Consider the following 25,794-nt stretch of genomic DNA (forward strand, 5'->3'; position numbering starts at 1 on the left):
CAGTTGCTCCAATTAGTTACACTGCTAGCAAACTGTACTGGGGAAACAAGTGAACTACAGACATTAATACAGAAGCTTGCCCCCTTCCCCCTGCCCCGCAACAATCTCTCATATGGAAAATGTTACAATTTTAAAACCTTGAATAGGGCAGCATTATGCTCCAGAAACTTTTCTGATGACCAAGACCATCATGTAAGCAGGACAGAAAGATATTTTATCAACTCTGACAGATTAATGGACAGAAGAAAGTTTCATGTATTCATAAAAGGAATGACAGTCTTGGCTTGAGTAGCTGAGACGTTGATGGCATCCTGCTAAATTAAATAAGCTTGCATATATTGCTAATCTAGGTAAAGGTAAAGGGACCCCTGACCGTTAGGTCCAGTCGTGTCCGACTCTGAGGTTGCGGCGCTCATCTCGCTTTATTGGCCAAGGGAGCCGGCGTACAGCTTCCGGGTCATGTGGCTAGCATGACTAAGCCACTTCTGGCAAACCAGAACAGCACACGGAAACGCTGTTTACCTTCCCGCCAGAGTGGTACCTGTTTATCTACTTGCACTTTGTGCTTTCAAACTGCTAGGTTGGCAGGAGCAGGGACCGAACAACGGGAGCTCACCCCATTGCGGGGATTCAAACTGCTGACCCTCCGATCAGCAAGCCCTAGGCTTTGTGGTTTAACCCACAGCGCCACCCATTGCTAATCTATCCAGTTTTAATTAGATCCAGATCCACACAGACTCAAATGCATCTGACATTCCTTTGCTTACACACCTTGCCGACAAAGCCGTTTCCCTTCCCGGGGAAATGAAGTTGTGGGCTGGTTGCAAGCTAGCCCCATGCGCCGAGAGCATAGCTAGTCCCTGCGTCACAGGGAGTCCCCGGCCATGTCACCCTTAGGCCGACCAATCCGGTCAACCAGGGGTGTGTGGCTTGCTCCATTTAAGCAGCCCGTGGCCGGAGACTCGCCCCTTTTTCCTGGTTCCCACTCGAACAGTTCTTCAGCATAAATTGACACCTGAGGTCATTCCATCAACTCTCTCCTTTAACTTTCCATAACCCCAGTGACAAAACATAATAGCTTCCTTCCTATTTGCAATTGCGGGGTGGGTTTTAGGAAATCTAGTTCCTCTTTCTGCCTTCTATCGTAAGCATATGCATTATGAGTTATTAACATACCATATTCAGAAAGTAAAAAAATAATTAATTTTTTAAATGTGAGTAAATGCCCACTGCAGTGTTACCACACCAGCAAATGTCACTTCAGTAACTGCAACCCCTAGAAATCTCAGTCACCTCAGTAACTGACCACTATAAACCTTTTGCTGCAACTTGTCCTACTTCTGCGATTTCACCAGGCGTTGCTCACACACTTGTGAGGATATTTTCACAATCATAAGGCCCCAAAACCTGCTTTAAAATGTCACAACTGAAGTAGACATTCTTAGGAACCTGAATTCTCTGACCAATTAATTACACACTTCATGGTTTTTCTGCATTTCCACAGTTAAAGCAACCAGAAGGCTTTGCTAATAGGTTAACGTAGGTCTATATACATATCATATTATTATGGCCTTGCATGACAGAGTCACTGTTTTTACAGGGAGAAACCATTATCTGACCTGACCAGATTAGTCACTGCATGGCTGAGCTAGCATGTGAACATATTAAGCACTGTTGCTGAATATAATAAATAACAAACAATTACTTGTACCTAGTTTTTCCAGAAGCTTGACCACAGCACTAGCAGTGGGGGGAATCACACATCCATGCGTGTCTCCATGCACCAACCTTGCCAAGTTAAAATCTGTTACTCTGCAATTAAAAATATAGAGGAGGGGGGAGAGAAAGTGAGAGACAGCATGTGCATGTAAAAATATAGAAATAAATGCTCATTCATTAGCACACATAAACTATAACAGGGTGGTGTAAGCTAGAGTACATGCTCATGAAAAACTATAGCTTTATTAACCCATTTTCTCTCTGCAGAAGTGTAGCTGCATCCACTGAATGTGCATAAATGCTTCCACTATATTTTGGAATTGCCATTACCAATTTGGTTTGAAACAGAACATCACTTCCAGAGAAAATTTGTCCCCTTGCCTCTAAATAGTTAATAAAATTCTCACTTCCTCATCTGTTACAAATTAAATATCTGCTTATACTCAGGTCAGTTCTCCTGGATTTTTTTCAAAGTAAATGAAATGAATAATAGCTTTGAATAATAGCTTAGGCAATTAGACTCCATAAAGGCTAAAAACAAGAAAGTAGATCACAATTTGTCAGGCCAAACTGGAACATACTTAAATTAAATCCTTTATCTATCAAAGCCAAATTAATGGATGCCTTATATATTTTGCTGTCAAATTATTTTCAAAATTAGGAACTGGGAATTATGCCTAGGCTAGGATAAGGATTAAATTAAAACCCATTTTCTTTTGTTTTAAGAAAACAGTCAGCCGTGTTAATGCTCAAAGGCATGCATTTACAGCTGTTGCAAACTAGGTGGGTGGCACCTTAGAGAGGGCTGGGTGTGGCCTAGAAAACATATAGGTTTGCTTCGTACATTAAGATAAATATACTCATTGACTGCATTCATATGCCACAGTAACCCAATGATAAACAGTTCACCACGAATGCAGAGATTATGCCCACTTTGCCCCCCCCCCTTGCTAATGAGCAGGCATCACAAACCATAATCCTTGGCTTAGCACTACATTTGGACAGAGCCATCATGGTTTATTTCACTTCCACAAACCACAATGGTCAAGCCAAGAACTAACTTTGGCTTCAGAACATAGTTGCGCAAAACAAATGACAATCTCCAGTTTGGATGTAGTGCTAAGTCAAGGATCATGGTTTGTTGCTCCCACTTGCTAGAACAGGAGCAATCTCCGCATTCACAGCAAACCATTAACCATGACATACACTGACATGCAAATATGCACTTCAATCCACACATTCATTCATTTGTCATTTTTGATACAGATTATTACAAATGTATTAAAAATGAAATGAAGTAAGCAAAGTTAATAAATATTTCCGACTGCAGGGGGAGTGGGGAATCAGCAAGTCATCTCCCTTCCCTTTCACTGGTGGCAGCAACATCTGGATCCAAGCCCATATGAATCCACATTTTCTGGAGACTGAATAGCATTTAACTTGCCCATTCACATCTTTCTCTGGTTTTACAGCATTCAATATTTTGCTTGTGTATGACTCTTTACTGAGGCGAAGGAGAAGACCATGAATTTTAGGATTCTCGTTGAGCTTTACAATTTCATCTATAACCTAGAAAATAATAGAAGGTTAAGAAATCAGGATTTAAAAATGATCAGCTTGAAGGACATGATCAAATATTATAATTTTAATATATAATGAAAATTGGATCATTTATAAATGGAATCAGACATGATGTTTCGCTTGCAGAAACTGAAAGAATATAGCAAAAGTACACTCACTATTATGATCATGTGTTGCTGTAAAAGTCCACCTTTGGGCACTTGAACACTGCTCTATCATTCGAAATGTATACTAACTGCTACATCCCACAATACAGTTGTGAGTCAGTACTATAGTAGTCTAAAGATACCACAATAGGCTGAAGATGGGTGGGAGCTGGTCAAGTAGGGGATCGCAGCAGAGACACAGATATACAGTATTTCTAGAACTAGAAGGAACCCGCAAAAACCCACAAGGGAAGGACATGGTCGCAGGCCAACTGCAAATTTATTATTTGAAACATGCCATTTATTAAGTGAAAATGAGACAACAAATATAAAAACATCACCATGGCAAGGAAGAATGTCAAATGTATAATGCTTCCAAAATGTGGGCATACAATTTTAACGGGGTGGATTATTTTTACCACATAGGCGAATGTCTTCTATTTGTTCTGTGGAATTTTCTGCACTTAAGAACAATACATGGAGAAGAAGCTTGTCCCATAGTCAGTGGGAACAGTGTGTCTCATGAAAACAGCTCTAGGAAGGGGAAATAGGTTTCTAAGGTCAAGATAAGGTGGTAGGATTGGGAGGGGTGGCAACCTCCCCTCCAGCCACTCTGCCTCCTCTCCTCCCACCTTCTTTGTAGCTCCTGCAACCACCACTAGCTGCTTTTGCTTCTCTCCCTCATACCCCCACCAGCACAATCTCTCTCCTTTCTCAGAGCATGAGAAACTGTGGGATGACCAGGCAAGATAGCATCAAAGAGCTTTGTAGAAGTTTTACATTCTTCTCCACTGTTAGCAGATTTGTTGATATTGTAAGTGTAGGTTATGACAGCTACTTAGGTAGGAATACTGTAATAGCTGCAGACTGAAAGCTCATCCTTATTAATATTCTATTGGTAATGGTCTTACCATGCAATATAACATACTGTAACTAAACATAGCAGATTTCTTATTGAAATAATGTCTGGGTAAGAAACCTGCAATCAAACAGCAGGCAGCCCTCAAGAGTACACAGCTCAAGTTTTCAGAGATAATGTAAATCTGTAGGCAAATGCAACACACAATATATTAACAGGGGTGAGCTGAGGACTGAAGACTATCAATCTCAACTTTGAATTCTTTTGTTATTTTTAGAAAGAGTCATGCTATCCTTAACTACTTCAACGGGACTAAACATGTAATCAACAAGACTCCAACTCATGCCTACTCAGAAGTACGTTCTACCGAATACAATGGGTCTTACTCCTAGGTAACTGGGGTTACCTCTGAGTAAAAATTCCTTAGGAATAAGAGAGAGCTATTGTGCTCGTGTCCTGTTTTTAGGCTTCCCAAATGCAGGGCTGTTCTTATGGGTATTCAGTTGCAAAACTAAGTGTACTTACTCACAAGGATGTAGTCCTCTGCACACTTACACTGAAGTACACCCTTCTGAACTTGTGGACTTATTTCTCAGATGCATAGACCCAGGCAGGACACTTCAATGAAATTTGCAAGTATATGTGCTTTGGATCATACTATTAGGCAGTTTACAGGCATGTACCATAGGCAGTGCTTGGGTGGAAAAACACATATATAAAGATTTTTGCTTGTATTTCAAGAAGCACCACTGGAAGGAGGTGGGCAGAAGCATTTTGCGGCCCCTTCTTCTCCTGTCAGCCCTTCAAACTATATAACTATAACTATATAACTATATAACCTTTAAAAGATATCTGAAGGCAGACCTGCATAGGGAAGCTTTTTAAAGCTTAATGCTTTGGTATGTTTTTATATATGTTGGAAGCTACCCAAAGTGGCTGGGGCAACCCAGTCAGATGGGTGGGGTACATATAAATGGTTGTTGTTGTTTGTTAAGCTTCCTGAATGTGATGGGCTATGATGCAGAGCGAATAAGAAGAAAGCGAGAGATCCTCTCATGGAAGGTGTCTCTACATAAATTTTCAGCAAGCCTTCCCACACCACAGCCCAGCCCAGCTCATCCAGGAGGACCCTCAAACTTCAGGTAAAGCCTTTGGAAGCTGTTGGGGGAAAGGAGGGGTAGGAAAGCCAACAACCCTCTTCTATGAGCTTTTTTCTGAATTCAATCAATTAGCCATTCAGCACTACTGCATCTGGGGAAGCCCTAAATTCATAAATTATTACCTCATGTTCAGTATAGTTGCGAGGGAGACAAATATGAACAAGGTTCAGGCCAATCTGCAAATAAAAATGGGGGGAAAATATTTGATATAAAGCCCAATAATTTCTCAGTTTAATTTGGAAGAAACAAGTATCTCCATACTCTCACCTCTTCAGCAATGTTTTTGATAATTTCTTGCCCCAGATCATCATCGCCAACCTTGAAGGGATTAAAGAAAAGTAAAAAAAGAACTGTAACAAGTTAGGAATGGTGTCAAAGAAAATGAGACTGTAAACAATTTGTAACTAAAGAAAAAATCAATACTTGATGAGAAATTTGCAACCGGGTAAGAAATATGATTTACTGAACTGAATGGAAACGGTGAGTTTCTTAATATTACCAGGAGTATGTTGCACAATCAAGCACCTTTGGGCAAATTCTTGGCACTGAGTAGCTTGGCTTTGCAAGCCCTATTCCCAGTTGTTAAAAAACCTACCCCTGATGCTTGCATATTCTTGTGGTTATATAGAAGTGAAGCAATCCCTGACAAGATACAAATGGAAACATACTAGCTTGGCTTCCCAGAGCACTCCATAGAAAATTAGAGTACTGGGAAGCAGTACAGAGGATTATAGTGTTTGGCATGTTTTCAGGACGCCAGTAGCCTTACTGCAAGAAGTCACATCGGTGGGTTGCTTTGTACAGAATACCGTATTTTCCGCCCTATAGGACACACATTTTCCCCTGCAAAAATGAACGGGAAATCTGTGTGTGTCCTATGGGGCGAATGCAGGCTTTCGCTGAAGCTTGGAAAGCGAGAGGGGTCGGTGCGCACCGACCCCTCTCGCTCTCCAGGCTTCAGGAAGCTATCAGCAAGCCTGGGGAGCCCGCAGGAGTTCCCGCAGGGCTCCCTAGGCTGTGGATAGCAGCCTGCTTCCCGGATCGCGGGGAGCGCTGAAGCAGAGTGCCCCGCGCTTCGGGCAGACATCGGCCAGCCCCACAAGCTCGGGAGACAGCGGGGAGGCGGCGCGCCGCCATCCCGCTGTTCCCCGACCTGGTTTTGGGGGGAAAATAAAGGGGAAAAAATTTCCTTTATTTTCCCCCCAAAAAACTAGGTGCGTCCTATGGGCCGGTGCATCCTATGGGACGAAAAATACGGTAGTTATTTAGTTATAAAATCCAGTTTTCAGTAAGAAACCAATGTTTTAATTTGGACTACTCTTGCACCCTCAGCCCAATTCATCTCATATCAGGTTGTTGGAAAGATAAAAATGAGATAGGCCACGTATTCCACTGTGAGCTCCTTTGAGGAAGGGCAAAGTATGAATATTTGAGAGTAGTAAATGTAATATCTCCCAAAGGTTAGATATTGAACAATCCTCTTACTTGGGAGTGGGTGAGTTGATATCCAGTGTAGCCCCAGAAGAAGACATTCCACTTGTGCCAATTTCCCTGCTCAAGCTTCACCTCAGCATGTTGGAGAGCCTCCCTGTCCTCAGAACTCTCACCACCCTTAGCAAATTACAGTTCCCAAGATCCAATACAGGGAAGCCATGATAACTGAAGTAGTGTAAGAGTGCTTTCATAGAATTGCAGCATTAGAAGGGACCCTGAGGATCATCTAGTCTAACTCCCTGCAATGCAGGAATATGCAGCTGGCCCATATGGGGATCAAACCCACGACCTTGGCATTATCAGCACCACACTCTAACCAACTGAGCTAATGTATGGTGCAGATGTGATCAAGATTTTCAGAAGCTGTAGCAGGAAGATCATACAAGAAGATTTTTATTTAGGGGAAGTAACATTAAAGATTGTGAAATGGAAAAGTTAAGTCCAGCAGAAATATGGTTTCAATAGCTTCTACTACTGGCCATGTTGGGGATGATGGGGTTTGTAGTTTAGCAACATCTGGAGGCCAAAGGTTCCTCACACTTTCAAATATACCCAATAATGCATTTATCTGGTTTAAAGTAGCTCTGCAGTTAAGAAGATGTTATGGTGTGCAAGATAAATAGCCATTCACAGATCTAGATCTGTTTTCATAAAGTACTGGTTTGTTGTTTCACTTCTGAAATCATCATCTATAGGGTTTTACCTGTACAACAGCAAGTGCAGGTTTAAATGTAGGATGCTGTCTCTGCAGTAAATTCAGGGCTTTCCTTGAACTCTCAATGATTTCACTTTTAAAAATAAAAATATGATCTGTATTAGTATATAATATAACTTTATTTCCATGATCTCATCAGCTAGCACATGATTACCCTTTCTGGATTACCCACGAAGACAATTGCTCATTTTGAGCATATCGTGAGCCAATATGCAATATCTAGCAACTTCAAAATACCAAAAAAATTAAAAAAAATCATCCAATCCTACAGCAACAGTTAAGATATAAAGGCTACAATCCTAAGCACACTTACTCCCATGTAAGTCCCATTGAAGATACATCAGATTTACACAGAAAGTCTTTGTTTTCTGAATGTTATTCACATTATAAGTAAACATTTATTTAAAACATTTTTACCTGTTTAGCCAAAAAGGCCCCCAGGGCAGCTTACAAAGATAAGCTATATGACCACTAGAGTGGTATCTCTGGTTATGAACTTAATTCATTCCGGAGGTCCATTCTTAACCCGAAACTGTTCATAACATGAGGTGCGCTTTTGCTAATAGGGCCGCTGCGCTGCCGGCGCATGACTTCTGCTCACATCCCGGGACAAAATTTGCTACCAGGAGCATCTACTTCCAGGTTAGCGGAGGTCGTTACCCGAAGCATTTGTAAGGAGGATGGTATGTAACCCGAGGTTCCACTGTAGTTTTGGCCTGTAATGAGTTCTATACCAAGGTTCACTAGTATACAATATATATCTGTACAGTGGTACCTCTGGTTACGTACTTAATTTGTTCCGGAGGTCCGTTCTTAACCTGAAACTGTTCTTAACCTGAAGCACCACTTTAGCTGATGGGGCCTCCTGGTGCCGTCGCAACTCCGGAGCACGATTTCTGTTCTCATCCTGAAGCAAAGTTCTTAACCTGAGGTACTATTTATGGGTTAGCGGAGTCTGTAACCTAAAGCGTATGTAACCTGAAGTGTATGTAACCTGAGGTACCACTGTATAGTTGGCCTCCAATGACTGATTTCCCTGTACAAAATACCCCCAAGTTATGTTATTTATGAATGAGACACACATGTGCAAAAGTGCACCTTCTTAGGAACAATCAAACCACTGGCCCAACTTGCTCAGTAGAGTCTATACTGACTGGCAGCAGCTCTCTTGGATTTTAAGCAGGTTTTTCTCCCAGCCATAGCTTGAATATGGGACCTTCCGCATGCAAAGCAGACGCTCTACCATTGACCCATGGCCCTGCTCCTAATACACATATACACACAATACTGTTACATATTTCCCCAATCTCAGAGCGGTGTGAGAGTCCAGGAACTCCAGGGGCTCCTCCACGGTCTGTGTTTCCTTTGGCAATGAGGCACAGCAGAGACCGTGGTGCTTTTATGATATATGACTTATTTACACACATATACAACTTGAGCGGTTTAAAGCATTAAACTTCAGATCGGCTCCATTTCTTCTACTGCTCCAGCTTCCGATTCAAACTTTGTGCTCTGACCCTGCTTGCCACATTTAACAGACTGACACAAGGTTTCCCCCTCCCGATTACATCATCCCAAACTGAAATCCCTAAACTCCCTCCTAAAAGCTCTGGCATTCTCTTCTGCTAACTTCCCAGAGCTCAGGGCAGGGCTCCACCCATTTGCAGCTGGCACATAGTCTTCGCTTTGCTGATGGCTTATCTCTCTGTCTGTGTACTCTGTTAACAACTCATACTTAGCAGCCATTATCAGGCTGGCCTGTATTTTGACACTGCTAAATTCAGCCAAGCATTGATTAAACTTCAACATTTATCAAATCCAGGAGTTATGGGTGTCTTCAACCCACAAACTCTGGCACCCACAAATTCATTAACAATACATTATAGATAAATGCCGGCCAGATTAAAAAAAAAAAAAGGCCAAGGCTCCTACAGCTTTAGTAGCTGTGTGGATGTAGGAGTTTGTACACCTGCTGAAACTGCATATTCTACACAATTGTTAAAAGTTTTCCCTTCTGCATCTGGCCACCCTACATCTATTAACATAAAGCCAGAGGTCATGCTTTGTGAAACCAAGGTGTCAAATTGATGTTGCCTTGGGAGACCTTGATCCCAAGGTGCTAGTATCTCAAGAGGTTCTTTCCGCACGTATACCTGAAGCGTGTTCCTGTGCAAACCTGTATTTGTCTACTCAAAAGTCCCATTGCACTCAGTGGAACTTACTCCCTAGTAAGTCACCACAGGACTGCAGTCTTAGCATTGCAAACTGAGAAGATTCTGCCCTGCAGAGCTATTCCAGAGTGCACACTCAAGAGAGGCACTATTCCTTTAACACCACCAGTCTTAATTTGATTACTTGGAAGCAAATTTCAATGAGCCGAATTTGGCTGACTTCTCAGTAAACATGCTTACATTTATACTGTACAAGCTCCACAAAAGGCTGAATTTCTAGGACTGCCAACTTTTTTCATCATCTAATATACATTTAGCAAAAGAAGCTTCTTCTGCCACAGAGAACAAATTATGGAGATAAACTTCCAACAGATTAACTGCTACCTGTTAAGGGATCCTTAAAGGAAAAGGAGTTTTTTACAATAAAAAAAATCGGCAGTGCTGCATACAGCGATGGAAAAAAGCCAAAATAGGTTGGATAGCCATGTCTATATGGCAACTCTGAAAACGGCAACCGCCCTCACAGGATCCAATGACTTTCTTTTATTATTGTGTTTTTCACTGGGTTGTAAACCATCTTTGGGATTTATTCTATTTCAATTTATATGTATATTTATTTATTTTATATCTATCCATCTGTTGGCATCCGTCTTTCTCAAGAGACGATGGAAGAGAGAGAGAGAACCTATATATATTTGGTGTGTGTGTGTGTCTCTGAAGACAGATATAAATAAGCAAGTTCCAATGAACCTAAATGAACTCCGATTTGAGTTAGTAGCTCTAGAAGCGGGGAGAGTGAAAGCAGGCGCTCACGGGGCCAATAGGAAGCTGCGCTTCCCGCTTCTTAGCAGCGGATTGGCTGCCGGAGACGCCACTCCCTCCTTCCCCCCTCCTCCTCCGCAATGCATCTGCGTTATTGCATCAGACACAACAGCCTGCCCGGAGGCGGAGCCCTGCTCCCCACGTGGAGGCGAGGGGCCGAGTGCCGGCTACAAACTAGAAGCGCTGGCGGCGGGACCAGGCACTTCCCACCCCCACGTTCTGCAAAAGGGAACCGTCCGCTTACCTGGCCGCCGAGCCCCGTAGCCCTCCGCTGCCGGACCCTCGCTGCTTGTCCAGGCGGCCCCACGTGCCGCAGATGCCCCGGGGGAGCAGGAGCGCGCCTGGGCAGCCGCTTCCAGGGCGCAGCAGAGGCAGAACCCCGCAGCTGACCATCTTCTTCCCGCCGTGCTTGGCTGCAGCCGGTGCCGCCGGTCTCCACGCCAGGCGACGGAGGACAGAGAGCCTCATGGCTGCGAGAGGAAGGACGGGAGGGAAGCTGCTGCTGCTGTCGGGGCTCCCTGGCGGGGAGGCGGAGTTGTTGGCTTCTGGGGAGGGACGTGGCGCGGGGAGGGGCGCCCGACGGGCAAAGCGTGGCCGGCTCCAAGAAATGCCTGCGAAAGGCGGGGGCCCAGCGGAGCCTCGGCGCCTCGCTCGCACCTCCGGGCATAGACTCGTCCGCAAAGCTCCCCTCAGGTGGTGAGCGAGCGGACCCTTGTCCTCTCCTGCGGACCCAGGGCATGTGCCATGGCCCTCGCTTCCCCTGAGCAAACGTCGCCACTTGGAAATATTGGCCTTATAATGAACACAGGGGGGCATGTTAGCCTTTGCTAACTTGGAAACTTGGCCTTACTTCAAAGGAAACGGGAAAAGAGGGACGAGGAGCAATATTTGGTAATTAAAACTGCCAACCACCGCTTCAGCGTCTGCTGCTGCTTGGAGAATCTTCCTTTGAAGAGCATCTCGCCCGCGGGCAGCAGACTCTGGCTTTTCCCACAGTACCTCTGCGTTGTGCCTTTTCTGGGGCATTGTGGGAAATGAAATTTGAAATGGTGGCCACCCACCACTGGTTACAAGGGGCCCAGGACAACACTTGGCACCAATTATTAGTAGGATGCAGCATGATTAGTAGGATACCCAGAGTTTTGAAGAAGCCCTTTGGCAAGGAGGGGAAATGGTTCTTTCTTAATAAAATCTGGTGCTAAAAGGTAAAGGTACCCCTGCCCGTACGGGCCAGTCTTGACAGACTCTGGGGTTTGTGCGCCCATCTCACATCTATAGGCCGGGAGCCAGCGCTGTCCGCAGACACTTCCCGGTCATGTGGCCAGCGTGACAAAACTGCTCTGGCGAGACGGCACCAAAGCAGCACACGGAACGCCGTTTACCTTCCCACTATAAAGCGGTACCTATTTATCTACTTGCACTTAGGGGTGCTTTCAAACTGCTAGGTGGGCAGGAGCTGGGACCGAACGACGGGAGCTCACCCCGCCGCGGGGATTCGAACTGCCGACCATGCGATCGGCAAGTCCTAGGCACTGAGGTTTTACCCACAGCGCCACCCGCATCCCAAAAAGCTGGTGCTAGAGCTCACAAAAGCATCTCTCCATGTTTCTACAGCTTTTATTGCTGCCTCAGTCTCAGTGGTCCCAAGTCAGGGGTGCTTTCTGTCATCCTAAACCACAGTGTCCTACTGGTACATGGATACTACGTTCATTTTTCTACTCTGGGAGAACCTGTGCTACTCCTAGCCTATGCACCAGAGTGATATTTCTACACTAGCTCTTCAGGACCCCAGAGATTGCTAATACCTGGTGTCTGAACAAATGAACAACAAATCACAGCTCTCACTTGTTGACTAAAAATACTGAGGGGCAGAAGCAACCTACTAAGCTGGCTCATTTCACAGCAATTGCTTAGAAGGATACCTGCATATAGTGGTGCCCCGCAAGACGAATGCCTCGCAAGACGAAAAACCCGCTAGACAAAAGGGTTTTCCATTTTTCGATGCGCTTTGCAAGACGAATTTCCCTATGGGCTTGCTTCGCAAGACGACAACGTCTTGCGATTTTTTTCGCTCCCCCCTTTTTCTAAGCCGCTAAGCCTTTAATAGCTGTTAATCCGCTAATAGGGTTGCTTCGCAAGACGAAAAAACCGCTAGACGAAGAGACTCGCGGAACCGATTATTTTCGTCTTGCGAGGCACCACTGTATTTTGCTTCATATTTCACCCCCCTCTTCCTGGAGGGCTAAAGACTTACCCTTTCCCTCCAAATGAAAGCTCACAAATCCAGGCCCTCTGCCCAGGGTGCCAATGAAGGCCTTCACAGGCACCACGGCACCCACAGGCTTTAGCTGGGTGACCCCCATAATACATTATACTAGAACACACTCTTTGTTTTGGATATGTATCTTAATATGTTCACCAATGCTGGCCGTTCCCAGCTGATTCAGTAAATGGTAAAAGCCAAGTAAAGGAGGCAGTGGCAAAAGTTGCAAAAGGGTGAATCCCCTTGGTACACTGCACAGTGTGAAACAATTAACAAAACAGACTACATTTTCTTTTTTCAATTTTGCTGCAAATAGTATTTATTTTCCCCCCTAGGCAGCTATTACTTACATATTTTCAGGTTTGGCATGCTTTAAACTCAGCTTTTAAGCATAACAAAATGAGAAAAAGCTTTACTGAAGAATATTCTACATGTACATACATTTTTTACATCTTCCTTAAAAAAAGACTCCTTACATGAAAAAAAGTGCAATGTAGAGGTTGTCTCTAACCAGTAGAATAAAATGCTAACAAATGATTTGCAGAAATTAGGAAACACGCAGTGTGAATCCATCCAGAATGACTTAATTGTGAACCCTGTCCAGTAGAATCATGCTGACACTATCAACAAATAGTACAGAAATACATTAAAACCAGAGTATTTTACAAACAATGTTACATGGTTAAAAATTATAAACCTCCTTTCAAATGTTCTTTACAAAAAGTTGCAAAAGAGAGGTATGACACTTCAAAAGAAAAGAGAAATCCACCTTTAAACTAATAAAAATGTGATGAGTCTGCTATGACCTATCTAATTTGCAGCACATGTCATATTGACTCCTCTGCTGCATCCTTAATTCTCTGGCTCCATTTTTCCAGTTTTAGTAATGGCTGCTATTTTCCTACTGTGCCCTCACATTACACTTTTGTGCTACCCACTGCCATGAAAGAAGTAATGTGCTCAGGAGAGTTCAGACAGTAAAACGGACCCACTAACCTACAATGTGGGTGGTGGTCTTGAAGAAGACCCTCAAATGAACTCGCCTTTTGTGTACCAAGAAACAGCTGCTTTTGATTCCATTCACATTTGTATTGTCCTGAGGCTGCAGAAAATTTATATAATTTGCTCATTTGAGAAGGCTGTGCAACAAAGTGAATTTAACCTTCTATGTTACAATATGAAGGAATATATATTAGTGTCTTCAGAAAAAAAGATGCATGGTATTGCCAACTGTTCATTTACCAAATTCAAACCAGGTTAACAATGGCATTCTTTTGCTATTTTGGCTACATAAGTTTTGCATGAGGAACTGTAGTATTTATAAAATCTAGATCTGGGAGTAGTTTTCTTTCTAACTGGTATTTTTGGGGAAATGGCAATTGTAGATGTTAGACAGCGTAAGTCAAGCTCCCTACAAAGCATGAACTAGATACAAGGTTGGCAGCTCATTTGAGAATTGAAAACCAGTATTGCCCTTGTTTTTATGGAAACATTTTCCAGGGCTCAACTACTTGTGAATTCAGCTGTTTGCTTTTCTGCCAGCAAAGCAAAAAGTACCCCAAACATATTGTTTGTTCCTCACCAAGCTATGTGTTCCATTGAGCATATATCTCATTATTTTATCAGATTAATAAAATTCCTCTGTCGTTACAAAGGAACCTAAATGTGCCTATTGTTAATGCACTCAAATTAATTTCTTTTACTATTATTTACATTATTTTACATTTTTATTAAATAAAAATTGAAGTTTGCTAATTTAAAATATACTTGCATTAGTCATAATCTATTTTACTAGACATAGCTTGAATTGCAGTCAGCTCTTCTATGTAACTGGGACAGCCTTGCATAAGAAATTTTGAGATCTTGGTAAACCAGAAATAAAATCCCAACATTCTTGAAGTAGTATTTCAAAAATTAAAAAGCATTTGTTGCATGAAGTTCAGATAAATTCAGAAACCACAAAGCTTTCAATATCTATTTTTGTAGAATGGAATATAAACTCATCACTTGTGGGATTTTGTCAAAAAATGCCTGTAAAAGCAACTTGTTGACATTCTAAAATGTATGAGGGCTACTGTGCCTTGTGCTAGAGCAAAGTGGAATGCTTTTAAGTGGAAAAGAGAGAACTCCCATCCTTGGCAAAATGCATTTCAATTTCATTTATATCACTGTTATATGTCCTTCATCTGAAAACTGGTTAAACACTGTGTGTTTGCACACCATATTTTTTTTCAAGTAAAAGCACTACTGCTTCCAAGCTAAAGCTATGCAAAAAATAAGATGACAGAATACACAGCAGCATAAACAGTAAGAGTCAACTCTATTCAGGTATTTGGTACCTGCTCATACTAAATCTGTGAAGGGGTTATTGAGAATGTACAGACATGGGTGCCTTTCACGTTCTCCCAGCCCATGTGTGATAAGCATCAGTCTAAAAGGTTGGGCTATGTGAGCATGGATATGCAAGTGAACAGCTCCTGCCCCAGGAACAGCTATCAATCAGCTCTGTGGAGGGAGCCATACCTGCATACAGATGGACCTATTCAGATGGAAATCAGGACATGGCCAGCATGTGTGTCAGTATTTAGATGGCGATAACGGCTTGTGCTATCTCAGTGTTCCCTCGTATGTTTGGCATTTATGGGTACTAAACATCTGATTAGGGCTACTTACTACTTTCATGTGATAAAAGGGAGACAAAAAGGAATGTAGTGTATTGAAATAAAAGGATACCAACTTAAACAAATGGGGGAGGGGGATCCCTGTAAGCTAATGGGACTGAACCATCTCTAGTTTGTGTTCAGTAATGTATAGGTTTAAATTACTAGTGTCAGGAAATTGTTTCCAAAATGGAGTTCCAGCTACCCTGCAGGCTTGAATTGGAGAAAGGTGCTTTGCTACTTGATCCCACAGATTCCATTTTGGTCTGTACCACAAGTGCACATTTTATTTATCAAACCTACTTGGAAAAGTGGGCTGCGGAAACGTAAGGAGGGGAATCTTAACGCTATTGGAGTTAAGTGACAATACAACAATAAGCTTCAGTCCAATCACAGTATTTCATACCTCACTTGATGAAAATATATGTGCAGTCCTTTAAGCAAGTAAACCTGAGAGTACTCTTTCTTTATCTTTCACTGATATTTCACTGCACATTTCACATGATATGCCAGTCCCCCCCCCCCTGCTTTTCAGCATTAATGCCATTCCTAGGACAAAATCAGAATTCTGGCCTACGTGACTGGCTTTCATAAAATCATTGCCATGATTTCAGCATAGGGGACACTGTTGAGAATGGATGCAAGGAAAAGCTAGCCAGAAATCTGCCTGCAACGTGAAGCCAGTCAATAACTTGACAGTGCAAAACTAGTCACTTTAAATTTCTCACTACATAATAGTTAAAATATACACACTACAATGTACTCTACCAGTACAGGCAGCCCTATTATAACTTTGTCAGCATTAAGGCATAATGTTAGGAATTAAAAAAAAAAAATCAAGCAAAGCTGCTTGAGCTAAGACACTGAAATTTTTCCCTTAAGGACTGGACAATGTTCTGCTGATTAGGAGATGGTACCCTCCATAGGTAATCATTCAATTTATCTGAATCACTACATGTGGCCAGGAAAGAGTCTGATGCCTTAGCAGGAGCCAGGGGAATAATTTTGTCACTACAAGTTTCTGAAGCAGCGCAATGTACATTTATGTTTGGATCCGAGAGTTTTGTTTGGTTGTAGAAACTCTCTAAATCGGAGCCCTCATCTTCAGATTTTATTTCAACATAGTCGTCGTCATCTCCTTCTCCATCATCAGTGTCTTTGAAGTTAGAAAAATAGTTCTGGGTAGCTATTTGTGCATTTGAGAGCAAGTTTCTGTTAACTCTAAGAATTTTTTGAGAATCCTGCAGAATCATTTCGGAGCAATTCTCGAGGCTCTGCTTTGCTCCATCACATGCTGCAAGTCCTGGGGTGGCACCTGGTACAGATTCTTTATAGTGTTCAGAGAGAAAGTTCCTGTCTGAATGCAGCTGCTTCTTGTCCATTTCGTGTGGATAATTTATTGACTCCCCAGACTTGCTGGCCACAATAGAGGAAGATGATTGTGACCTGCTGTGCATCTGTGACTTTGCATTGCTTTCCCGTCTTCCTAAAGAGTTAAAAACCTGACTGTGGTGCAAGTTCTCTTTGTTAGGCTGACTTATAATTGCACTCCACCTTTGTGCAGGAATGTGCGGGCGAAGAGGAGTCTGAAGGGAAGGCACTGAGCAGGCCGCTGGCAACTGTCTCTGCTTTGCACTCATTTCCGAAGGGGAGCTTCTGGCCTTCAGGTGTGGGACTTCCGACCAGGGAGAGAAATCTGAGAGTTCCACATTACTGTATGTTGAGTGCAACCAGTCTTCTGCTCTGAAGCATTCCGCAGCTAACTGAGATGTTGACACTGGTGAGGAATACCTTATGTTTGATGGGTCTTGAGAACTAGTCTTTTGGGGTAAGGTTTCCCGAAAAACAATCTGATCGTAGAGCTGGGAATATTCAGCAATTCTGGCACCTAAAGAAAAGTGTGACAGAGGACACAATGGTCAAAACAAAGTTGCATTGCATATTATAAAAAGGCTGTAACATGGGAGTTAAATTTATAGCGTAGTAAGGGCGCATCTTTTTAATAAGTCCTGTTGATTCTAATAGGTCTTACTGACAAGTAAGCATGCATAGGATTGTAGCCTTAGCTATATTATCCACTCTATTATAGCCCTATTTGGATGTTATTACTACTATACACGGCGTTTTGAATCCCCACGATGGGGTGAGCTCCCATTGCTCAGTCCCTGCTCATGCTAACCTAGCAGTTCGAAAGCACGTCAAAGTGCAAGTAGATAAATAGGTACCCCTCCGGCGTTTCCGTGTGCTGCTCTGGTTCACCAGAAGCGGCTTAGTCATGCTGGCCACATGACCCAGAAGCTGTACGCCGGCTCCCTCGGCCAATAAAGTGAGATAAGCACTGCAAACCCAGAGTCGTCCACAACTGGACCTAATGGTCAGTGGTTCCCTTTACCTTTACCCTTTACTATTATACTATTAAGATCACGGGGGGGGGGTTTGCATATGCTGGCCGCCACCAGGCCCACACCTACACTATCCACAAACTAGGGGTTTCTCTGTAAAGGGAGACATGCATGGGCTGCTAAGCTACCTGTGTGACCTCCTCCAAAGGCATTCAAAGTATTCAATGTAAGAATGGTTTTAAAACAACATTGTCCACATACCAATGGCTGGGCCTCCTTGTTTCTTCTCTTCCAAAATGGCTGCTAAGTCCTTGTGCCTTGATTTATGTTGCCGGCTCAAAAGTTGCTCTTGCTCTGGGCTTTTTACTTTCAAAAGCTGGTTTGCCTTCTTAATTTTTTGGCTGTACTGTCTTGCCATAGTGAAGACCCGGTTCTTTGTTTTATCCACAGCATCCAGTTCATTGTCAGTACTTTCTGCATTTGCACTGCACAGAATACTACTGGCAGTTTCATAAAGACTATCTACAAAAGCTCTCTCATTGGAGAGGGAAGATCTGTTGAGACTCATCAAGGAATTTGCTCTGCATGGTGTTTCCTTACATAGCGATGCTTCCTCCTCGAATCTGAGGTTGGCTTCACTCAACCTGGCAACTTTGTTGGGCAAAGCTTTTGGGAAAACAGGTGTTTTTGGCAGTGAGAGAGGGGGGAGTGAATATCCCACATCTTTATTTAACTCACAAGTAGTTCTAGTAGGAGTGTTGTTGTCTATGTCATCTTTGCAAACAGGAAAAGCTGCAAGGACATGGTCTCTCGTCTTTTCCTCATTCTTCTTGATGTAATTCTCCAGGTCATTCCAGATTTCATCCACTTCCTCAGATAACTTGTCCGCAGCAGATTTGTGAGAGTGTGAATCAGAGTTTGATGAGCTATCCACTAAGCTCAAATAATCATGATCTAATGGAACACAATGATAGGGATTTTCATCTTCACTGAAATGGAGGCTTTCTTCAGAAACAAACTGCCGCAGGTGGTCACAGCATGCAAAATCTGTTTCCAGACCCAGAAAACTCCTCTTTTTTGAACACTTAAGGCGATCACATTTGAAATTTGTCAGTGATTGCTCTGGGAGGACTATGGTATCATAGATATTTTCCTCACTGATCCTTAGATCATGAGAGCTTACGGGTGGAGTTCCTCTCCTGGGAGTAGTTTCATTTCTGCTGGTAGAAATAGAGGTCCTGCTTTGAGGTGCCTGTCTTTTATTGAAAGCAATGTCTTGGTCTTGAGCCTCATAGAGCGAGTCTCTAGCTGACCCTTGTGGAGCACGGTCAGATGCTTCCCTCCGAGTGAGACCCATTAGTTTCAAATCTTCAAAACTTATATTGTCATAGACATGATCTATGTCATCAATAGTCAGTTCTTCTGAAGATTCTAGGTACACCTGCAGATTGTCCATGTCACTCCTGGAACTTTTTATTTCATTCCAAGTAGCATTCTGACCAAGGTCATTTTTTCTGTATCTTGAACCAGACGGAGAAGTTTTACTTTCCCCAGCACTGCTGGCCCGCCTCACAATTCTGTGAGAGTTAGAGCTAGAAATGTCCCTTTGATGAGCTAGCCCTACGTGCCAGCTGCAAGGGCGGCCTGAAGGCTCTCTCTCTTCACAGCCAATGGAAACCAAGTTGGATGTAGATTCTGACGGTACAAACATCTGATAATCATCTTCGTCTTCTGTGTTCTCTTGCGGGGGGCGTCTGCTTGGGAACAGGGCTTGCCGAATCTGGTGGTCTGTCCAGATGTTTCTCACTGCATCTGTTCTGCCCAAAATATTCGCCATAAATGAGCTGTTTTGTGGTGCAAACTGCCGAGAGGAATGACCACCTCCACTGCAGGAAAATAAAAGCTTTGCGTTGACCTGGGAAGGTGCTTCATTTGCAGGCTCCTTTGCATTCTATGAAGTTTTGAAACAGAGCACACTATTAGTCTATGATCTAACTAACATGCAGAATCATAATCACATATAAGAGGAGGGCAAACTTTACTGAAGTTGAGAGTCTCATTTCCTTGAGGGAAACTGGCTAGGTGCTACATACTGGTGCTGGGCAGAACCAAGACAAAAAGTGGGTGTGGACACCTCTTTTCCTTCTCTTTCTGCCTTTAATCCTCCCCCCTTCATCGTCCATTCATCTCTCACACAAACCCCATGCACAAACACATACTCCATTCATCAACCATCCATTCTGCCTCTCATATACCCTAGCCATTCACAAGCATTTGTCTGCAGGCCCCTCCAGATGGTTCAGAACACGCAGGAGCCTCTGGGTTCCGTAGGCTACAATCTGGAACAGACACACAAATGAGTAAGTCCCTTTGAACACAGTCAGTGGGATTTACTCGCAAGAAACCAGGGATAGGGGTGCACTGCATTTTTTCCCTGGCTTTTTAAAAGCAAAATTTGAATGCTCCTTTCCTTAAAACCTCCTTTGAAAGGCCTGCAAAAGAAGACATTTTATTTCACACCACTGAATACATTAAGTCGACAACCACTTTTCCATAAAGACTGTACCTGAATTTCACATTTACTGAGATTAACACTTCTTCGTTTCTCAAAATTTTCAGCAACTTGACTGTTTAACCTTTTGCGGCCTCCCTTTGGTTTCTGCTGGGAATTTTGTTGTGTGGTCTGTAGAAAACAGAAGGGTTACAGTATGACACATAATCCTTTACACAGAAAGGCCTTCAGCCAGAGCCAAGTCTCAGAAATGTCAAATGTTCGACAAGATACTGCATTATTACAGTGGAAAGGACTCTCTGGTGGGGCCTCCTAAGCTGACAGAGGTCAGCAAAAGGCAGTGTGCTAACACAAAATGTTTTTGACAAAGGACATATATTTTGCTTGTTGCAGGGTAGATGGTGGGCTCCAGGAAGAGTATTCTGGAAGACTGATATGGTTGCTTTCTGATTGATATGGTAGCTGTGATGCCATCATCCTGAAAGCATGAGGCTTCTATATTTCACGAAGTTTTGGGTGGTGGTATTTTCCTCTCAAATAAATGTACAACTGCTAGGAACATATGCAAGTCTTGTTACAAGCTCAGAAAGGCTGCCTGAGCACAGACAGGGAAAAGAAGAATGGCCCTTGGCCTCTAGAAATTTCCACAAAAAATGTAACGGAGTATTACTATTTTTCAAAATAATATTATTATTTTAAAATAATAATCTTGTAAAAATATTTTGTACACATATACACAAGTGGTGTATATTGTGTATAAATATACACATGCAATATTTTTTTTCCAGTATGAGGAAGGCACTGCAAAGGGAAGATGATGTCCCCTTTTCTCTCCTGGCATGAAAATTCATTCTCTCTCTCTCTCTCTCTCTCTCTCTCTCTGTATGCATTTCTAAATGTGTTTATCTAAACAAGTGATTTAAAAATGCTTTTTAAACAACAACAACAACAACAGAAAACTGCATCACAAAATTTGGGGAAATGAAAATCCAAATAATCATTACATTCCGATTCACACACTTCCAATCTGGGAAGTGTGGATCAGGTAGGTTTGCATTGGAATTAACAGAAATAAATCCTTCAAGCACCAGTAATTCTCATCCTTTATGTACCCATCTCTGACACACACCCTACTATTCATCTTTCCATTTCACAAAGCAAGTTGGCTACCTGTTCAGTCTCTTCCTCATCGTCAGCATCAGTCTGATCCATAACACCAGTGAGGGCATTATCCTCTTGGTCGCTACTATAGGCCACTTCATTGGAGTCCAGTCCTTTGTGATTCAGTAAAAACTTTTTCCTAGGACTGAGGAGGGCTTCAGCCTGAGATAGCAGGGTTCCTTCAATACTGATCCGCTTGGAAGGAAAATATATATTTATATGAAGCACCGGGTCCCATCCTTCTCATTTTAAAGCTATAGCTAGATCAGCAGCTATTCTGATGTGGGTGTGTAGCACATTCACAGATATATACACATATGCATCTACATAAACATGCAAATATATGCATATATAAATGTGCACATACAAGCCACACATCATGTATTTGGTCTCTTTTTAAATCATCTCTCACATAGCTTTTATTTCTCAGTAGTAGACACACACATCCTTCTGTATGTGGCTTAATATCAGAACACGGAGCAGTAAAAGGGAAGTGAAATGACCACGAGTTTAGTGCAGAAGTGGGGATACTGCAGCCTTCCAGATGTTGTTGGGCTCCTGTTCCCATCAGCCACAGCCAATGGTCAAGAATGCTGGGAGCTGTAGTCCAGCAACATCTGGAGAACCATAGGTGGTCAATTTATGGCTTAGAGGAATCAAGAGAGTATGTGGTAGGCAGCACTACTTAGTCTCTTTGGTCTCAATCCACACCCTTTGTTATGTTCCAAAACTGCCCTACCATGACACCCAGTGAGCAACAGAGCTGGGATACCATTGAGGGGGACAGACATGTTTGACGCATGGCACATCAAGTTATTGCATAGCTGTATTCATTTCAGTGGCGACTGCACAGGAGATCTTCCAGGCGGATTATTTGCATGTTATGGTTTGGAGAGGTGGGGAAATATTCAGATTTCCTGCCTCAGGTATAAAATGCTGTATGCCAACCCCGAGCTTACTGTTTGCAGTTGTGCACAACTGGAGGTAAAGAAGGGTAAGACCATGACAGCCACTAGGTGGCAGGCATGGATAACAATCGTAAGTGGAAAAAGGAAAACAAACTGTTCTGAAGTTATAAGAAATATTCAGCACTTCAAATCTAACTTTTTCAAAAATCACTTTCAAGCTACTGGGGGTGAGGAGAATGATATGGCTTACCTTTTTTGTGTCTGGATCCATGTCTAAAATTATTAGTGGGAAACAAAAAAACAAAACAATCCTAAATATCACTTAGTAAAAAATTATGTTCCGCATTTGTGGAAAACAGGTTTAAGTCTAAAACACCTGTTGACTTTAAAATGGAAATTATAAACCAAAGTACTGCGTTTAACATGGGCCCCATCAATAGATAAGGTAAGCATGCTTGAACATTTTTGTAATAAATTTATCCCATGTGAAAAACTCCCCCTGCATTCAAAACTGAAAGGTTTGCCTGATGATTTTGAAGTTTGTTATTTTTGTGTGTCAGATATTTAACAAATCTGACATTTGTTCCCTGACAAGAGATTGAACACGACTCTTCCCCAGGACAACTGGGTTTTGTTTTTTTATTTACATAGACTTAATCGAACACTTAAAGGTGCCACATGATTTGTAATACTTAATGCATAATATCACATACAGGACACATTGTAACTCACCACTTGGCTTGATGATTTTATGGGCTCTGGATGAAGGTTCTGCGGGAAAAACACATGTGCATTTGTTTAAAATGTTTATGCTGTCTCCTGATTTAAACAATATTATAAAAAAGTATCCTAAATAAACCCAACTGCAACCAACAGCAGCCAAAAGAGAAACAGTAACACCCCAGAAAAACTTAGGGGACTGCCCTGTACTTTGATTTTACACCAAATTATATGTGTTAGTCAGTGCCAGGCAAAGAAGTTCTCAAAACAGGGATGGAGAACATGTGGCCTCCAGATGTTGTTGAACTTCAACTCCCATCAGCTCCAGCCAGCATGGCCAATGGTCAGGAATGATGGGTGCTGTAGTTTGCTAACATCTGGTGGACCACAGTTTCCCTACCTCTTCCATAGGGCTTGGTGCTGCTACTGAAAAGGCACAGCACAACTCACCACATTTCTGATGGTGGGGGACCAGGAAGTACAAGGACCTTTTCAGATGACTTGACTGTAAAATAATGTTCCTATAGGAAACCACAACAAAATATTTTATTACCTGACTTCCTTCTCACCCTCTGTGGGGCGATTCCTTCTTTAGAATTACTCGATGCTTTCATTTCTCCTTCTGGGCTATAATGGAATCCTGGGTGATCTATAAAGAAATTAGGGAAACAATATGTAAGTATGACTTCATACATCAGGTGAGCTTTTGGAGAAGACTTTATGATTACAGCATTACATTTCTCAAGGCTTCGTCACAAACAAAACCTAGAATAGGACAATGCAGGGAGAAGCAGGCTTGGTTTTAAAGGCTGGAGCAGGCATAGGCAAACTTGGCCCTCCAGATGTTTTTGGGACTACAAGTCCCATCGCCCCTAGCTAACAGGACCAGTGGTCAGGGATGATGGGAATTGTAGTCCAAAAACATCTGGAGGAACGAGTTTGCCTATGCCTAGGCTGGAGTCACCTAGGAACAATTTGAGAATGCCCCCTGATTGTTCCCAAGGATACTTTTCAGTTTTATTTCATATTAGTGAATGGCTTTGAGAGGGATGCTTGGGAAATGTCTTGGGTAGCAACATACAAGCTATGTAAATGTCTTTCACGCCACACACAATTTTGGAGAAGACATTCTGCATGCATAATAGCAGTCCCCTGGAAGGGTGATATTAAAAATGAATTGAAAAGACAACATAGTTCATCATTAATTATTTAATGTGCTCTTATTAAGAATCTCAAAACACAAAGTGATGTACGAGCTGGCAAAACTTTCCTAAGCAGAAAACTTTGATCCTGCTTGCGGTTGCCAATCTTTTATATAAGGGAAATGGAGAGTCACACTGAACAACACTGTTGCCAAAACCAGTTGTTGTTTAGTCATCTTAGTCGTGATCGAGTCTCCCTGACCTCATGAACCAGAGCATGCCTTGGAAACTCTCACTTCCTTCTCAAAGCTTCTCCTTTTTTATGTCCATGGAGTTCTCTTGGCAAAATACTGGAGTGGTTTCCCAGTTCCTTCTCGAGGTGGATCACTTTTAGTCTAAACTCTTGGCTATGACCTGTCTGTCTTGGGTGGCCCTGCACGGCATAGCTCATAGCTTCTCTGAGTTATTCAAGCCCCTTCGTCACGACAAGGCAGTGATCCATGAAGGGGCCAAAACCAGTACACAACCCTAAAACTGGGGTGGCTTAGCTCTATGACAGAGGGGAAACTGCCTCACCTTGTAGAATTCTCCCCAACAAGGAGTATAAAAGCTCTTCATAAATACACACGGATGTAGAACATTGCCTATCATATAATTTTGCTAGTTCTTAATAAAGTTCAGAAATGAATAGGCTATATATTATATAATCTTACTGAAATTCCTTACGAAGTCAGGTGACAACTTCAAAGGGTCAGGTGACTGACATTGATAGTGTGCTTTCAAAGGGACTTGCTGTAATCACCAACCAGCCAATGGGGAACTGCCTAGCAGAGTCAATCCCACTGGGGCTCACCGGCAGCACCAATCATCCAAACACTATTGCTGTTCTGCAGCCGTGTCTGAAAATATTTAACTAACTGCTACTAGCAAAGATTCTCTGTTTGGGGTCCTGTAAACCATGGTGGTAGCACACATGAGTGTGTGTCATGTACATTCTCAGTAATCCTTATAAGAATTCTGTAAAATAGGCCAGCAATATTATTCTCATGTTAGAGATTTGAGTTTAGACACTGTGACACATGGAAGTTTGAGTTTGTGGCTAGTGTATCTACCTTACTGAAACAAATTGTACAAGAGGGAAAGTATCTAAAAGTCTCACCCACGTTCTTATTCAAAAGCTCTGAGCCAGAACCAGAAAACATTGTGACAGCTAAGATTAATGCATCCAGTTGTCTATTACATATTTTCCAGAGTTTTTTAATTAAAAAAACATATGCAAATGAATAGTTATATGCCAATATACTTACAGATAGCATCCATTTCAAGAATTGCTTGCTTGGCCTGAAAAAACAAAAACAAATATTTTGCATAAACCATATGAACTTGCTTAATACCTCAGGTCAGCAATAGTCCTTCCAC

General features: G+C 42.5%; 2 protein-coding genes across 6 annotated transcripts in view; both read right to left on the reverse strand.

The window, feature by feature from the left end:
* The window catches only part of MTHFD1L (methylenetetrahydrofolate dehydrogenase (NADP+ dependent) 1 like), a 109,140-nt gene extending 97,938 nt beyond the window's left edge, over positions 1-11,202 (reverse strand). Inside the window, exons 1-6 of the mRNA XM_082215222.1 lie at positions 10,912-11,202; positions 7,663-7,747; positions 5,733-5,783; positions 5,588-5,641; positions 3,164-3,288; positions 1,712-1,812 (exon numbers count right to left, since the gene is read on the reverse strand). Of these exons, the coding sequence (XP_082071348.1) occupies positions 1,712-1,812; positions 3,164-3,288; positions 5,588-5,641; positions 5,733-5,783; positions 7,663-7,747; positions 10,912-11,135 (640 nt within the window). The 5' untranslated portion in view covers positions 11,136-11,202. The remainder of the gene's footprint in view (positions 1-1,711; positions 1,813-3,163; positions 3,289-5,587; positions 5,642-5,732; positions 5,784-7,662; positions 7,748-10,911) is intronic.
* Positions 11,203-14,264: 3,062 nt separating this feature from the next.
* Positions 14,265-25,794, reverse strand: part of PLEKHG1 (pleckstrin homology and RhoGEF domain containing G1) — a 101,258-nt gene continuing 89,728 nt past the window's right edge. For all 5 annotated transcript variants that reach the window (XM_082215193.1, XM_082215194.1, XM_082215195.1 and 2 more), the window contains 8 exons: positions 25,683-25,716; positions 23,787-23,882; positions 23,246-23,284; positions 22,764-22,786; positions 21,615-21,800; positions 20,499-20,615; positions 18,194-19,883; positions 14,265-17,478 (listed from right to left, as the gene is read on the reverse strand). In XM_082215193.1, the coding sequence (XP_082071319.1) occupies positions 16,427-17,478; positions 18,194-19,883; positions 20,499-20,615; positions 21,615-21,800; positions 22,764-22,786; positions 23,246-23,284; positions 23,787-23,882; positions 25,683-25,716 (3,237 nt within the window). In that variant the 3' untranslated portion in view covers positions 14,265-16,426. The remainder of the gene's footprint in view (positions 17,479-18,193; positions 19,884-20,498; positions 20,616-21,614; positions 21,801-22,763; positions 22,787-23,245; positions 23,285-23,786; positions 23,883-25,682; positions 25,717-25,794) is intronic.

Source organism: Podarcis vaucheri (genome assembly GCF_965113315.1).
Source record: "Podarcis vaucheri genome assembly, chromosome: 3".
NCBI lineage: Eukaryota > Metazoa > Chordata > Lepidosauria > Squamata > Lacertidae > Podarcis > Podarcis vaucheri.